This window comes from Orycteropus afer, unplaced genomic scaffold (assembly GCF_000298275.1).
Source record: "Orycteropus afer afer isolate SDZICR_OR568_19922 unplaced genomic scaffold, OryAfe1.0 scaffold00529, whole genome shotgun sequence".
In the NCBI taxonomy this organism is placed as follows: domain Eukaryota; kingdom Metazoa; phylum Chordata; class Mammalia; order Tubulidentata; family Orycteropodidae; genus Orycteropus; species Orycteropus afer.
The window spans coordinates 1,400,111-1,416,492 of NW_006922116.1; the positions used below are offsets into that span (position 1 = coordinate 1,400,111).

General features: G+C 38.9%; 1 protein-coding gene across 1 annotated transcript in view; it reads right to left on the minus strand.

Annotated features, from left to right (window-relative positions):
* PAK5 (p21 (RAC1) activated kinase 5) overlaps positions 1 to 16,382 on the minus strand; it is a 180,620-nt gene that overhangs the window by 65,198 nt on the left and 99,040 nt on the right. Inside the window, exon 2 of the mRNA XM_007955672.2 lies at positions 1,127 to 1,918. Coding sequence (XP_007953863.1) covers positions 1,127 to 1,918 — 792 coding nt within the window. The remainder of the gene's footprint in view (positions 1 to 1,126; positions 1,919 to 16,382) is intronic.

The window sequence follows — 16,382 nt, forward strand, 5'->3', positions numbered from 1 at the left end:
AAATAATAAGCAAAGGAAAATGCTGACCATCTACAATCAATAAAGCAAATGCATGCAGGCAGATTTGCTTTTGAAGCTGTTGAGGAGACTGCATATGGCACACATGTACATGATCCTGTTGTTAGAAGTCCTGACCCTCTCAAGGCTGGTTTGAGATCTCCAGATAATCCATAACTCACCACAAATGCCCATTTTCACTTTTGCTGTACAGGCGAGGCAGCATGGACATTTTTAAGCCACTATGGGAAAATAAACGACTTGCAGTCTTGAAGGTATTTGCCAAAAGTCTTAGACTCTCATGGAAAAGACTGCGTGTTTGTGTTCAGTAACTTCTCTGAAAATGGATCCCAAACTTTAGTGGATCAGGGAACAGTCAAATTTCAAAGCAAATTTTCAGCAGCTAACAATTAAACGAGGGGTTGCCATGAGTTGGGTCTGACTCGACGGCACATAACAACAACAACAGCAACAATTAAAAAAAAAAAAATACTGAGCGAGGAGTGAAAACAACAAAATACAAAACAAGAAGCTTACCAATATATATATATTTATATATATATATATATAATAGATCCAGAAAACAGATACTATTATCTTCAAACTTTCATTAAAAAGTAATATTTTATAACACAAATAGTAGAAAAATTATACTGGAATAAAATTAGCCTTATTCAAAACTTACCACATTATCCTGATATTTTTTTCCCCCTTTCCAGCAGCTGATCTCTGTAAAACTTTGCAGGGGTTCAGATTGCCGGACCACTGTACTACTCCATCTAATGGTCTAGAATGGTACACTCTTTCAGAGAACTAGTACAATATGATAACATAATATCAATCATTAGTATACCAGAGAATCTTTCTAATAAGTGAAATTTTCTTTGCTTTTTCATCAGAACCCTTGTAGGAGAACCCCAAAATCAGACTTTAATTTCAATGGCTGGATGGCATTGGCCCTACATGCTCTGCCCTTGGGTTCATGGGTGGAAATGAGGTAGGAATCAATATGGATTCTCACATAATAGGCAAAGGAGCACTAAGAATGGGATCATATCAGAAGGCCATGCTAGCACCACCTTTGTGGAGGCTGTCACACACTAGAGGGAAAGGAGGAAGGGAACATTACCTTTGGAATGTACGTTGTGGGCTCGGACAATCGAGGGTAGGTGTATGAGTTGTAGGAGAGTCCTTGGGGGTGGGTCTTAAACGCACTTGATCCAAACTGCATCATGGGCTCCTGGAGCCCTGAGCCTGACCTGGACCTCTGCCGCATGGCCGGCTGGGGGCTTGTTTGATGCAGGTACGACGACTTTGGCCTCCTGTCATAGTCATCCAGGCTGGGTCCCCATTCACATTCGCTGTACGCCAGGCTTTCTTTCGAGCACCCACTGGTCCCTGCAGTTCTAGAAGGAGTGAATTGGAATGGGTCTCGGTAGTCCAGCGGGGAGCTACTTGAGGCTCTCTGATACTCCCACTTGAGGTCACTGTAATCATTTGGTTTGCTCAGTGAGTCCAAGTGTGTGTGATAATCGACAGGAAATCTGGAAATATTGGATTTCAAAGGCTTCATTTCAGAATAGTAGGCTTCCCCGTGTTTCATTTTCATTACGTGGCCGTTTTGCTTGGCTGAGTAGCTGCATTTATAATACTGATCCAAATCATCTCCGTAGAGACTCTTTTCTCTGTACTTCTCGGTGGTATAGTCTGTGGTAGTATCGGATTCACTGGAATATTGCGAGAAGGTGATGAAGCCATTTTCTTCCGAACGGCGTGGACTGTGGCTAGAGGCTCCCTGATCTGGGGTGGGTGGGCTTTCTTTCCTTAAGGAATTGGAGCGAGTCACAGAGATATTGTCGAAGTCCTCTAGCAGGCCGTTAATGGAGGTTTCCTTGCAGGGCTTGTTTCCTCTAACGATTGTCTGAGAATATTAAAGGGGATGACTTTTAAAGAGGGCATTTCATGATTTTAAATTGATGGAGGAATTCCACCCCCACCCCATCCAATTTAAAACACAGAAGAAAATAAACCCCAGGTAATATTTCATAATAAATGTAAAAAATTTAGATAGATGTCAGTGGCAAAAGAAATAAAAGCCTAAACTATCTGAAATATAAAATTTTCCTTCACATATCTTACTACTGAGATCAAATAAATGTCATAGAGCCACTTAAAGTACTATCTAGATGATAACTGCCTTGTTTACCGGTTTATAGGCAATCCCCTCCCATTGTCCTTTCACCTAAAATATAAACCCTGTCTAACAGTGTGCAGAGGACTTTACCATACTACAGCTATTTATTTATTAGAGCTCTGGTAGCATAGTGCTTAAGGCACATGACTGCTAACCAGAAGGCTGGCAGTTCAAACCCACCAGCCACTCCTCGAAAGGAAGGTTGAGCAATCTACTTCCGTAGTGATACCACCTTGGAAATCCAAGAAGAGGTTGCTATGAATCAGGTCTGACTCAACGGCACATAACAACAACAAAAGCTATTTGTTTATACAGCATGTTTATGATTCTTTTAGATTCATTAATTAGACAATTTCCAAAACCAGTAAAAGAAAGTCATTTGGATATAATCACCTGAACATTAACAATATAACCAGAAAGTGGTGCATATAGTTTGCCCATTATGGAAGACACCTAGATCATGGACTTATCAGATTTTATAGAAGAAGAAGGTACCTTCTGAAACTGTAAATAGGGAACAGGATAAAGAATACTTGTGTGACTTAATTTGCAATCAAATGTGAATTTTATTAAGTATATAACTATACTGCTTGCTATGGTCACACTTTTGTGTCTTATTGCTGAATATCAGATGGCTTGGTAATGAGCTGGTTGTACCTGGCTCTTGGTGACAAATTGCCAAGCCCAAATGTTCCCTTTAATGAACTTAAATAACTCTGGAACACCAAGAACAGAAAGAAATCACAAACCACTTACAAAGCCCATCAGCTGTAGCTGACAATGACAAGGTTTGCAGCAAAATATGATGGGGGTGGATAAGAGAAGAACAAAGAACAAAGTACTGTGACTTCAGACTTTTCAGGACTTTAAGAGAAAAATATTTTGAGGAAGTAACAAGGAGTTCAAAACCATCTCGGTTAGTATAATAAAAGTTAAAACCTAAGTGGAGGAAAAGTCAAAGTTGTCTTGGAGCACAGGTTTTATAGACCAATGCTTTTCAAACTCTCTGTGGAGAAAGAGGTTTTATTATCGTTTTTTGTGCCCTACCCCTCACCCCCGAACACTGCTGGACTAATACTCTTGGCCTGTAACAGTTTCTTCTAAAGAAACTTTTTATTTTAGAATCGTTTTAGATTTGGAGGGAAGTTGCAAAGAATGTTCAGAGAGTTCCCATATACCCTCATCCAATTTTTCCTACTGGTAAAATCTTACATTACTCTGGTTGTTGTTGTTGACTGATGTCCAGTTGGCACCTAACTCATGGCAGCCCCATGCACAATGGAAAAAATAATGCTGCCTGGTCATGTGCCATTGCCAAGATCAGTGTGAATTGGACCACTGTGATTTTCAGAAGTAGATTGCCAGGCCTTTCTTCCATGTGACTTTGGTACATTAATTCAACTCCACAGTTTATTCAGATTTCATTCATTTTTTCCTAATGTCATTTTTGTGTTCCTGGATCCCATCCAAGATACCACATTTAATTATCATGCCTCCTTAGCCTTCTCTGGTCTGTGACAGTTTCTCAAAAATGGGGTTTTTAAAACAATATAATGTTTATTATCTTTGTTTTCAATTTTGTTGTTGTTGTTATGTGCCGTCAAGTCGGACCTAACTCACAGCAACCCCTCTTTGGGTTTCTGAGGTGGTATCACTACAGAAGTAGAATGCCCAACCTTCCTTCCAAGGAGTGGCTGGTGGGTTTGAACCGCCAGCCTTCTGGTTAGCAGTCAAATGCCTTAGGCTCTATGCTAGGATTATGTTATTACCAGCTCTGAGTTATTGGACAAGTGATTCAACCTTTATAAGGTCTGGTTTCTTCATTCATAAAATGGAGAGAACATATCCTTATCTCAAAGGGTTAATGTGATGGTTTAATGAAATAATATGTGTAAAACAGCTGGCAGGATTTCTGGCTTAAATGAATACTAGTCAGTGGTAGTTATTTAATTTTTATGGGTAAAATTTACTTTTACATTAGATTGATAATAATTTAGAAAAAAGGAAGTTGTAAACAATAGACAGACATAAATCTTACCTTTATTGAGAAAAAAGGATAATTTTTATAGCACGCTTAAAAACTACTCTTAGTAATTTTAGATACAAAACAAATTCCTTTATTTAAACAGATACACTTCAAATTATTTAGAAATTGTTTTATGATATATACTTCACTAAGTCTAAAGAACTGAATTCTTTGAAATTATAGCACTCTATTGATATTTTGCTTAGACATATCATGTATGAGTCAGAAAATTAACAAAAGTAGACTTTCAAGAAAAGAAAGGCTAATTAAAAAAAGAAAATAGTAGAAGATTGATAGTCATTATCTCTGGGTGGGGAGATTAAGGGTGATTTATATTTTAGCCTCAAAAAAAAAAAAAAAAAATCACAACTCACTGCCATAGAGTTGATTCTGACTCAAAGTGACCCCCATTGGGTTTTCATGGCTGTAAATCTTTGCAGAAGCAGACTGCCCCATCTTTCTTCCATGGAGCAGCTGGTGGGTTTGAACCACCAAGCTTTTGGTTAATAGCCAAATGCTTTAAACACTTATATTTTAGACTAGTGCTTCTCAAACTTTAATGTGCACACTTAGGGATCCTGTTAAAAGGTACATTCTGATTCAGCAGGTCTGGAGAGGCCTGAAGTTCTGTGTCTCTAACAAGCTCCCAGGTGATACTGACTGTGTTGCTCCATGAATCTTATTGTATATTCAATGGGATTAGTATTTTTCCCAAATTTTGTACAATCAGGGTTGCTTTTGTAATAAAAAGTAAGTTACACTGAGATATGTTTTCCAGTATAATAAGAGTCAACATTATATGCACACACACACACACACACATTTATATATATGTATAAACATACATATCAAACTAAACACACTGTCATCCATCCAGTCGATTCTCAATCATAGCAGCATATAGGACAGAGTAGAACTGCTCCATAGGGTTATAAAATACATAGTATTAAAAATATCACATGCATTGATGTTATGGATTGAATTGTGTCTCCACAAAATATGTATTGTAAACCCTAACTTCTATGCCTGTGGTCATAATCCTATTTAGGAATGGGTTGACTTTGTTATATAAATGAGGCAGGATTAGTGCAGAGTGGATCTGGAGTTAACCTCTTTTGAGATATGAAAGATATTAAATGCAAGCTAGCAAACAGAGATGGAGGAAGAGAGAGGACAAGTCACATGAAGATCACCTAGGAGTAGCAGCTCAGAAGAGACAAGGACCTTCCTCCAGAGCCAACAGAGAGAAAGACTTCCTCCAGAGCTGCCACCTTAAATTTGGACTTTTAGCCTCCCACTAGGGCATTTGACTGCTAACTAGAAGGTTGGAAGTTCAAACCCACCAGCCACTCCGCAGAATGAAGACTGGACAATCTGTAAAGATTTACCACCTCAGAAACTCAAACGGGGTCTCTATGAGTCGGAATTGACACAATGGCAGTGAGTTTGTTTGTTTTTGGATGTTTTGAGAAAGTAGCTCTAGTGGCATAGAGGCTAAAGTATTTGGCTGCTAAACTAAAGGTCAGCAGCTCAAACCTACCAGCCATCCACGGGAGAAAGATGAGGCAGTGTGCTTCAATAAGGTTGTATAGCCTTGTGGGGCAGTTCTACTCCATTCTTAAAAAAAAAAAAAAAGTGTTGCTATGAGTCAGAATCGACTCAATGGCAGTGGGTTTGGTTTGTTTGGGAAACAGTAAGAAAATAAATTTCTGTTTATTAAAGCCATCTATGTTTGGTTTCTGTTATAGCAACACTAGATAACTAAGACAATTGTGTTAAATATGGATACACATTGTGTTAACATCAAGTAATTGGTTGTTAGGAGTTAACATTGTTTAACAGCTTCCCTTTTCCTATGAAGTTAAAATATTTCTTATACTTAAATAAAACGAAGACAAAAACAAATTTCACCAAGTTGGTCTTAAAAAATTTCATCACTTGACTGCTAACCAGAAGGCTGGCGGTTCAAACCCACCAGCCACTCCTCGGAAGGAAGGTTGGCCAATCTACCTCTGTAGTGATACTGCCTCAGAAACCCAAGGAGGGGTCGCTATGAGTCGGGTGCCACTCGACGGCACATAAAACAACATAGCATCATGCTCTTACTATAAACCTGGAAGCTTCAGTTTATAAATACAACTTCAAACGCAAAACCAAGCTCACTGTTGTCGAGTCAGATCTGACTCATAGTGACCCCTCATTGGGTTTCCGAGGCAGTATCACTACAGCAGTAGATTGCCCAGTCTTATTTCGGAGGAGTGGATGGTGGGTTTGAACCTCCAGACTTCTGGTTAGCAGTCAAGTGCCTTAGGCACTTCAGCACTATGAAAGTGATGATCATGGAGATGGCACAGGACGTGGTCACATTTCATTCTATTATACTTAAGGTCACTATAAGTTGGAGATAACTTGACAACAACTAACAACAACAACAACCATGAATGTGAAGCTGTGTAGATAATTGTGGGTGCACTCACAAGAAGAAATTTTAACTTACTATTGGAAAAACAAAACAAAACCCCATAATTTAGAGAAATAAACTCTACCCACACATATTCTTCTTCTTGGACCTCATTTTTTATCATTTGAAAATGTTTTTTGATGGTATAAATGTATCACTCCTAAAGGAAACACGTTTTCTTTCTTCCAATGAAAAATCACTATTAATAAGCAGTTTTTTGACCTCTTCCAAAAATGCTGTTAATTATACACTTCATTATCGTCAAGGTTAATAATGAAAGAAAATGAAAAGAAGGTAAAATAACTTTATTTAATCAGGAAAACCAGTTAAACCAGAATCAAGACAATATTCAGTATTTGTTTCCTTGGTTTCACTTCACAGAATAAAGGGTAAAACAATAATAATCAGATTCGAACATGAGGAATTTTACAACTTGGTGTAACCAGACTTCAAAACAAAAGAGCCACTATTTATTACTGTCAGCATCTGATGTTTATTAAAGTAAAAAGGTTGTGCAGTTATATAGAGATCAATAATGCAATGACTTCAAGATCATCAGTGACTTTATGCAGTGGAACAAGTAGGCATTAAAAATCAATGGAACCCAATCTATTTGAATTTGAAGCCATGCCTCTCATTGTTTTTCCATTGTTCCCCGGACCATCTCAGCGTCTGTTCTGGCTCCCGGTGACAGCGGCCATATTTCATGGTGCTCCTCCAGTGGGCTGTCGGCCGGTGATAAGCTATAATGGATCTGTCTGTAAGAACATCTGTCTCCTCTTGTTCCCAAGAAGAGATGAAAAAATGCCATTGCTCTCACATACTGTATTAACCTTGACAATAACAAAGTGTGTAATTAATAGCTTTGCCCTAATAAGACCTCTCATTTCTTGTTTTTTTTTTTAAGTCTCTTTTATGCTCCTTAAAGATGTATTTTGCTTTTTTCTTCCTGGGTAAATACTTCTTATGAAGCCAGAAAGCTAAATGTTCTCATGACTCAAGTATAAACCAAAGACTCAGTCACTCTCTCTCCTTATAAATAGTTTATCTAAAATCATACTCTGCAGTGAACAAGTTCCCTTGTTTGTTCATTTTTTTAAATTATGGTAAAAATATATATTTCAAAACATTTATCATTTCAACATTTTGGCCTGTATAATTCACTGACATTAATTATGTTCATCGTGTTGTACAACCATCACCATTGTTCCCAAATTTTTCCATCAACTTTAACCAAAACGCCATGTGCCCTAAGCAATGACTTCCCCTTTCCCCTTCTCTCCTACCCAGGGTAACTACTAATAAACTTTAGTCTCTATATATTTGTCATATTCTAGATATTTCATATAAATTGGACTAAACAATACTTGTTCTTTTTTGTCTGACTTATTTTATTTGGCATAATATTTTTGAGGTTCATCAGTGGTGTAGCATGTATCAGGATTCATTTTTCTTTATGGATGAATAATACCCCATTGTGTGTATATACCGCATTTTGTTTATCCATTCATCCGATGGTGGGCACTTAGGTTGTATGCACCTTGTGGTTATTGTGACTAATGCTGCAATGAACAATGGTGTAGAAGTATCTATTCGGATTCCAGCTTTCAATTATTTCGGGTATCTACCTAAGAATGGAATTGCTGGGTCATAGGATAATTCAGTGTTTAACTCTTTGAGAAATAGCCAAATTGTTTTCCGATAGTGGCTGAACCATTTTACTTTCCCACTAGCAATGGACAAGGTTTCAATTTCTACATATCCTCTCCAACACCTATTGTTGTTGTTGTTGTTGTTGTTATGTGCCATCGAGTTGGACTCAACTCATAACGACTCCTCCCTTGGGTTTCTGAGGCAGTATCACTATGGAAGTAGATTGCCCAACCTTCCTTCCAAGGAGTGGCCAGTGGGTTTGAACTGCCAGCTTTCTGGTTAGTTGCCAGAAACTAACCATAGTGCCATAGTGCCTTAGGCACTATGCTACCAGAGCTCTCCCAAAACCTATTATTTTCCATTTAAACTATAGCTATTCTAGGGAGGTGGAAGTGGTATCTTACTGAAGTTTTAATTTGCATCTTTCTAATGATTAGTGACTTCAGGCTTCTTTTAATGGGCTCGTTGGTCATTTGTGTATTTTCTTTGTTGGAATGTCTATTTAAGTCCTTTAAATAGACATTTTTGATTGGGTTGTTTTCTATTGTTAAATTGTAGAAGTTCTTTGTATATTCTGAGTATAATCCCTTATCTAGCACATTCTTCCCCAAAATGTTCTCCCACTTCATAAGTTCTCTCTTCATTTTGGTGATAAAAGTCCTTTGATAAAGAAAATTTTTAATTTTGATGAAATCCAATTTATCTGTTTTGTCTTTTGCTGCTTATGTTTTTGGTGTCATATCTAAAAACTCATTGTTTAAAAACTAGGTCCCAAAACAATTACCCTATGTTTTCTTAAAAGAATGTTATCGTTTTAGTTTTTACATTTGGGTTTTTGGTCTATTTTGAGTTAGTTTTCATATATGACATATGGGTCCAGATTCATTCTTTTGTTTATGGAAATCCAGTTGTCCCACCATTATTTATTGAAGAGACTATTCTTCCTCCACTGGATGAGTTTAGCACCCTTGTTTAAAATCAATTGGCCATGGGTGCACAGGCTTATTTCTGGACTCTCAACTCTACTCCATTGTTCTATATGTCTATCATTATAACATTATCAATGGTTTTTATTACTGTAGCTTTATAAAATGTTTTGAGTTTTTTTTTTTAAGTAAGAGTTCTCCTGCTTTGTTCTTTTTCAAGATTGCCTTGTCTATTTGGGGCTCCTTGCAGTTCTATATAAATTTGAGGATTGGATTTTCTATTTCTGCAAAGAAGACTGGGGATTTTGATGAGTGTTGTGTGGTATCACGCCACCACTCAAACCAAAAACCAGACTCGCTGCCATTGAGTCAATTTTGACTCATAGAAATCCCATTGGTTTTCCAAGGTGATAAATTTCCTTCCATGGAGCAGCTGGTGGCTTGGAACTGCCTAAATTGGCAGTCAAATGCCTTAGGCACTGCACCACCAGAGCTGCACATCACAACACTACTCTGAGAAATGGCACTATTACCCCCTTTACACAAAGGAGGAAAATGAGGCTCAGAGAGGTCAAGTAACTTTCCCAATGTCACTGAAGCTGGTAGGTGGAACAGCCAGTGTTTAAAACAATACCTGCTCTTACTGATTACAAATACTGCCTCTTGATAGAATATGAAAAACATAGCAAATACTATCAATATCCTCCACTTTACTTCAGAGAGGATGGAAGGGACACTAAAAGCATGCAAGAAAAAGCTCCACCTAGTTTGTGATGCAATGGAAGTAACCCAAGTGTACACCTTGGTGAGGTAATAGAAAATATTTTCAGAAACATTTTTTTAAAATGGTGTTTAAAACTCAGAATTATGGTAATTGGGGAAAACCAAGTTGACTGTTCTTTGAAACAATTACCTTTCAAAGCAATTTCAAAATTCTGTCACTGTAGTAAAAGAAACATCTTGTTACATATTTTCCATCAAGATTCCGACATTTAAAAACACAATTACAAGGTGCTTAGTCTATGCATCAGTTGACACCCCCTGGAAAACAAACCAAATTATTAAATTATACTTGAAAGATTGCTAATATGCAATGCTAAATGTCAGAATTATTTACTTTTTCTTTATACAAAGAAGTATAAGGTACATTTATTTTAAATGTGGTCAAGTAAATTTTGAGTGTAATTTGAGTGTCTGAAACTTAAATCGCTGTTGTTTATTTCAAGCTGACATTTTAAGCAATCTTTATAAAAGTGAATATTGTCTCTTGAAGGCATAATAAATGTGAAGAAATTTGTTAATCAGGAAAAAGTGCTAGTGGTTAAATAACATTTTAAAGTATAAAGTTGGTTGTGTAGCTATGTATGTCATAGTTCAGAAATTGATTGGTCCTAGACCCCAAGGAAAAAGTATGCCCCTGTGGGAAAAATGAGAGGAGAAAAGCTGGCCTCCAGATCTCTCAAACATTTCACAAATTTGAAACTTCATTGCCCACTAGAGATTACCAAACATTCCTAATTATTAATTACCCACTTGTCTTTGGCAATCTAAATCAGAAAAGTGATTACCTCTGTGGACAGGCTGCTGACTGTCAAGGTGTACAACAGAACTTTCTGGGCAATCTGGGAAAACTCATGACAATTTTTGAAGCCAAGGTCTTTCCCCAGGAGAATTACATCTCTGGGGGTGGTTCTAGTACTTTTTAAAGCTCCCTTGGTGTTCCAATGTGCAGCCAGGTGTGAGAAGCACATTGCTCTTAGACCTTCTCTCCCTATATCACAGTGTATGGTCCTCAAACCAGCCAGCAGCATCAGCATCCCCCGGGAGTTTGTTACAAATGCAGACTCTCACCCCCCATCCAGATCTACTGAATCAGAATTTGCAATTTAACAAGATCTCCAGATTATTCATATGCACATTAAAGTGTGAACAGCACTGATAAACCATTTGCCTTCAATTTACTTCTGAAGTTCACTCTCCACAACCCAACTATATCAATTCAATGTAGATTTTGAAAATCGGTCAATTCTCTGTGCTATCTCTATCATCGATTTATCAATTTGTCTGTCTTACCTGCCTACCTATCTATGAAGAAACATTCCTTCCTCAGCCCCTAAACCCTAGATCAGCAGGATGATTTCTCTGTTATATATATGTAATATATATATGTATACATATAAAACTGAGATCTCTAAATGAAAGGGGAAAATGATTGGTTCCCAATACAAAAGGCAACTCTAGAATATTACCTTGCTAGCATGTGCTCTGTGATTTGATGCTGGAGTATACTTGTCTTATTATGTTCAAACATCCCGAAAAGTAAATTTAAGGCTGGGATGCAGAAGTCTGAGAAGAGTTCACTGGAAAATCTTATCCACTCACTCAAGGAGAGTAACCAGAAGAGGAAGAGCCCTTGCACCAGCATAAAGAGACGATCTCTTTTGCTCCAAGGGAGCAACAGCTACTTGTTCAAATTTAAAGAGAGGGTGATTCTACAACTTATCTCCACTACGTTATGACTTAAAAATGTTGGGACACACACACACCCCACAAGAGATGAAAACAGTATTATCTTTCCTTTTTCCAGAATCATATTCCATCAACTGTGTTTTCATGTAATGACCACAGATGTCACAGAAAAGACATTGTAAGAAACAGGTGAAGTCAGCCCTGCATTTGCTCTAGGGAATGTTCTTAAAATTCTGTTCACTATGTCAAGCAGTCAAGCAGGAGCTCGGGTAGCATAATGCCTAAGGCCCTTGACTGCTAACCAGAAGGCTGGCGGTTCAAACCCACCAGCCACTCCTCAGAAGGAAGATGGGGCAATCTACTTCCGTAGTGATACTGCCTCAGAAACCCAAGGAGGGGTCGCTATGAGTCGGGTCCGACTCGATGGCACATAACAACAACATGTCAAGCAGTATCTCCATATAAAAGCTTCATGAAACATTGTTTGACAAGTTAGAGTTAGAAAGCTGTGTTTTTCCTAAAGGAAAGATTGTTTTCCCCACTCTTCTTTACTATTGATAGAAATGTTTTAACAGTTTCAAGTGAACTCTCAGCTGGCTGGTTAAAATTGAATAAATAGTTTAACTATACACTTGAAGCACTTACTGATCAAGATCAAAGACTAAAGCCTTCAGTATGGATTACACCTCAACATGAAGAAAACTAAAACCTCAACATAAAACTAAAATCTTTACAATTGCACGAATAAGCAATATCATGATAAATGGAGAAGAGATTGAAGTTGTCAAGGATTTCATTTTACTTGGATCCACAATCAACACCCGTGGAAGCAGCAGTCACGAAATCAAACAATGTATTACACTGGGAAACTCTCGTTCAAAACCTCTTTAAAGCGTTGTTAAAGAGCAAAGATGCCACTTTGAAGATTAAGGTGGGCCTGACCCAAGCCATGGTATTTTCATTAGTTTCATATGCATGTAAAAGCTGGACAAAGAATCAGTAAGACAAAAGAAGAATTGATGCATTTGAATTGTGATTGAAAGTACTATAGACTGCTAGAAGAATAACCAAATCTGTCCAGGAAGAAGTATGGCCAGAATGCTCCTTAGAAGTGAGAATGACAAGACTTCATCTCTTGTACTTTGGTCATGTTATCAGCAGGGACCAGTCACTGGAAAAGGATATCATGTTTGGTAAAGTAGAGGACAGGCAAAAATGAGGGAGACCTTCAAGGAGATGGATTGACACAGTAGCTGCAATGATGGACTCAAGTATAGCAATGATTGTAAGGATGGTGCAGGATTAGGGAATTGTTGTGTTGTGTATATGAATCAGAACTAACTCTATGGCACCTAACAACAACGTGGCTCAGCTATTGGTTATGTTCATCTTTGAGGTCTGATGTTTGTATTCTTTTCTATTCTCTTTTCTTTCCCCATGATTTGTATTACTACTTGGCCCTCACTCTTTAATTGTATTTACAATTTGCTATACTTTCATTAAGTCTCATTTCATCATACATTAATGCCAATTCTTTTTGGGAACAAAGTAGATTTTTTAAAAAGTTCCCCTCAGTTACCATTTCCAGAATTTAACCTTCTTCCCTAATAAAAACACAGTTAAATAACACTCAGCAATTTATGAAACCCTTAATTCTATGTCTGACCCAAGACATTGGTATAAGTTCATTTAGGGTCATTGGAAGGCTGCATTCACTTATTAAGAAATTACCAGCCCATTACATAGAGAAAATCTGTTGTTGTCAAGCTGGTTCTGACTCATAGAGACCCTAAAGAACAGAGAATTGCCCCATAAATCTTATGAGGTTTCCAAGGCCGTAAATCTTTATGGAAGCAAACTGCCACATCTTTCTCCTGCATAGAGGCTAGTGGGTTTGAACTTCTTGGTTAGGAGCTGAGTGCTTACCCACTGACCCACAAGGGCTCCTTTTATGGTGCAGAAGGAAACCTAATAAAAAGCTGCCAACACTTCAGCACATTAGATAGAGTTTGATTTCAGAGAAGTGGTGCCTGCAAAGGCATTATATTGCAGTGACCTAGGGGCTTTTTGAAAATCCACAATCCCATATTGCATTCAAGAGCAAAATAATAGGGGACTCTGGGGTAGAGCCCAGGCATCAGTCTTTTTAGACCTTCCCCAGGTGATTTCAATGTTCAGCCAAAGTTGGCAGGCAGAATTCTACAGCAGTACACCTCACACTGTAGTATTTATTCACATCCTCTGGGCTTCTTGTGACCGTGCAGACTGATTCATCATGTGTAGCATAGAACGTGAGGTTCTGCATTTCTAACTAGCTCCAAGTGAGACTGATGCTGCTGGTCTGTGGACCTGGAGTTACAATGTCCCAAAGAGCAGATCAAGTTCCTTTGGCTGCTGAGTTGGAATTAACGCATTCCTGGAAAATGAAATCACCACCAAGTCTAAGTGAGAGCACTGGATTGGGTTCTAATCTGAACTCTTGAGTTCTCTCAGTGGCAGTTGTGAAGCCTTTGTTAGTTACTTCACCTCACTGGGTTTACAGTTCCCTGTTTGTACTGACATTTTTGCCTGGCTCCCTTCCAATTCCAAAATTCTATTGTTCTGAAGATTCTTGATGTCTCAGCTGCTTCATGGACCATACATAGCTCCTGCAAACTGCTAAATCATAAAGTATCTGGCATGACAGACAATCAAACAGGTGCTTAATACCTTGGGGACCTATGTGTAATAACTGGAGTTTGTGGATACTTCCCTGCACTTTTAAATTCCTAGAAAAAGACTCACCCTCTATGCAAAAACTCAAGTTAGGCACATGAGCCCATCTTTCCACAAACCATTAGGTGTCCTAACACATTCTCCCTTAACAATGTCATACTAGGTGAGGCAGGTTGATGGCAAAAATGGCCCTAATTTTCTTCTCTTGTTTGGCTCTCTGCCAGCCCCTATCATTGAGAAATGGAGGCTGTTTCCCCAACATTTTATGGTGGGCTTGGTCACATCACCTGCTGTGGCCCACAGGATGTGGCAGAAGTGAAATTGTGCCTATTTAAGCCTAAACTTCAAGAGGCTGTGCTGCTCCAAAGCACTCCTTCTGAACCCTGGCCAGTTGCCATGTGTATGGGACTAGCCTGACAACTGATGAGAGACTGTAGGGTAGAGACCAATCACCCCTGCTGGGCCATCCTAGAACAGCCAGCCCCCAGCATCTTAGCATTGATCATGGACCGTGAGTTAGCCCTGATGAGACTAGAAGAACTGTCAGTGTGTGCAGTCCAAATTGCCAACAAGCAGAATTTTGATCAATAATAAATGCTTACTGGGTTAAGCTCTTTAGCTTCAGGGTGTTTTGTTTCCTTTTTTTTTTTTTTTTAATCTTTTTGCTGAATGGCATTATTTTGTTAATAGGTGACTGATCCATTTTTTTTTTTTTTAATTGTGATTTGGGTGAAAATTTAAGCATCAAATCCACTTTCCACACAACCAAAAAAATGCAACCATTGCTGTGGAGACGGATCTGATCCATAGTGACCCCTCCTTGGGTTTCCGAGGCAGTATCACTACGGAAGTACATTGCCCAATCTTCCTTCCGTGGCTGGTGGGTTTGAACAGCCAGCCTTCTGGTTAGCAGTCAAATGCCTTAGTCACTATGCCTCAGTCTCATGACATTGACCACAATTTACCACAATGCAACAGCTCCCCTCCCACTTTCTCCCGACAGTCACCTCTTCCCTGTGTCCATCCCTCCATGCCCCACCTGCCCTCCGAGCAGTCTCCCTATGCACAAACAGCCCCTCTTTCTCCCTTGATTGTTCTCTCCAAGGAGTGTATCTACCCTAGGTAAATGTTCAACTCCCATGTCTATCTTTTGTTTGGCTAGAAGCCACAGGTGTCGGTTCAACTCCAGACCCAAAGGGCAGCATGGGCCATAGTCTTGGTGGTTCCATCAGGCTCCATAAGACCAGCAAACCTGGTAACCACCCCCCCTTTTTTTCCCAAATGACCTTGAGTTTTGTTCCACATTGCTCTCCCTCTCTATCCAGGATCTCCTACATAGATCCCCTTCTGAGTGGTCGACAGTGGTATCCAGGCATCATCCAGTTCTGGTCTCATAGTCATATAGGCTGTGGATCGCATGGTGTACCAGTCACTAGGATTAATTGTTTCCATAAATCTTTGGTTTTCTTCATTCTTCTGGACAAGGAGAGACCCATCGTTGCATCTAGATGGCTGCTTGTAAGCCTTTAAGAACCCAGTTGCTACTTGCCAAAGTAGGAGGTGGAACAATGCCTTGTGTAGTATGTTATCCCAACTGAGCTTGATGTCCCCGTGACTACGGTCCTGAGCCAACAGGTTCAACTACTCGGTCCTTCTGGGTAGCTGGCTGTGATCACAAAGTGACTACAACTTTGTCCCTTGTCATCTCTATTATACACCTGGGAATTCAGATCATACAAATACACTTATAGGACCATTGTCTGACACCCTATACATGGTCTTAGGTACACTCCTCACTTCATAGATGTACCTAATAGTTCAGCCTGTCCATCCCTCTATCAACCTGTATACCCATGTTTGCCTTCACTGACAATGCAGTACTGTATGTGCAAAAGTGTTCATCTTTGTTGTCTGTACCTCCCATGTACCTCTCTATGTCTT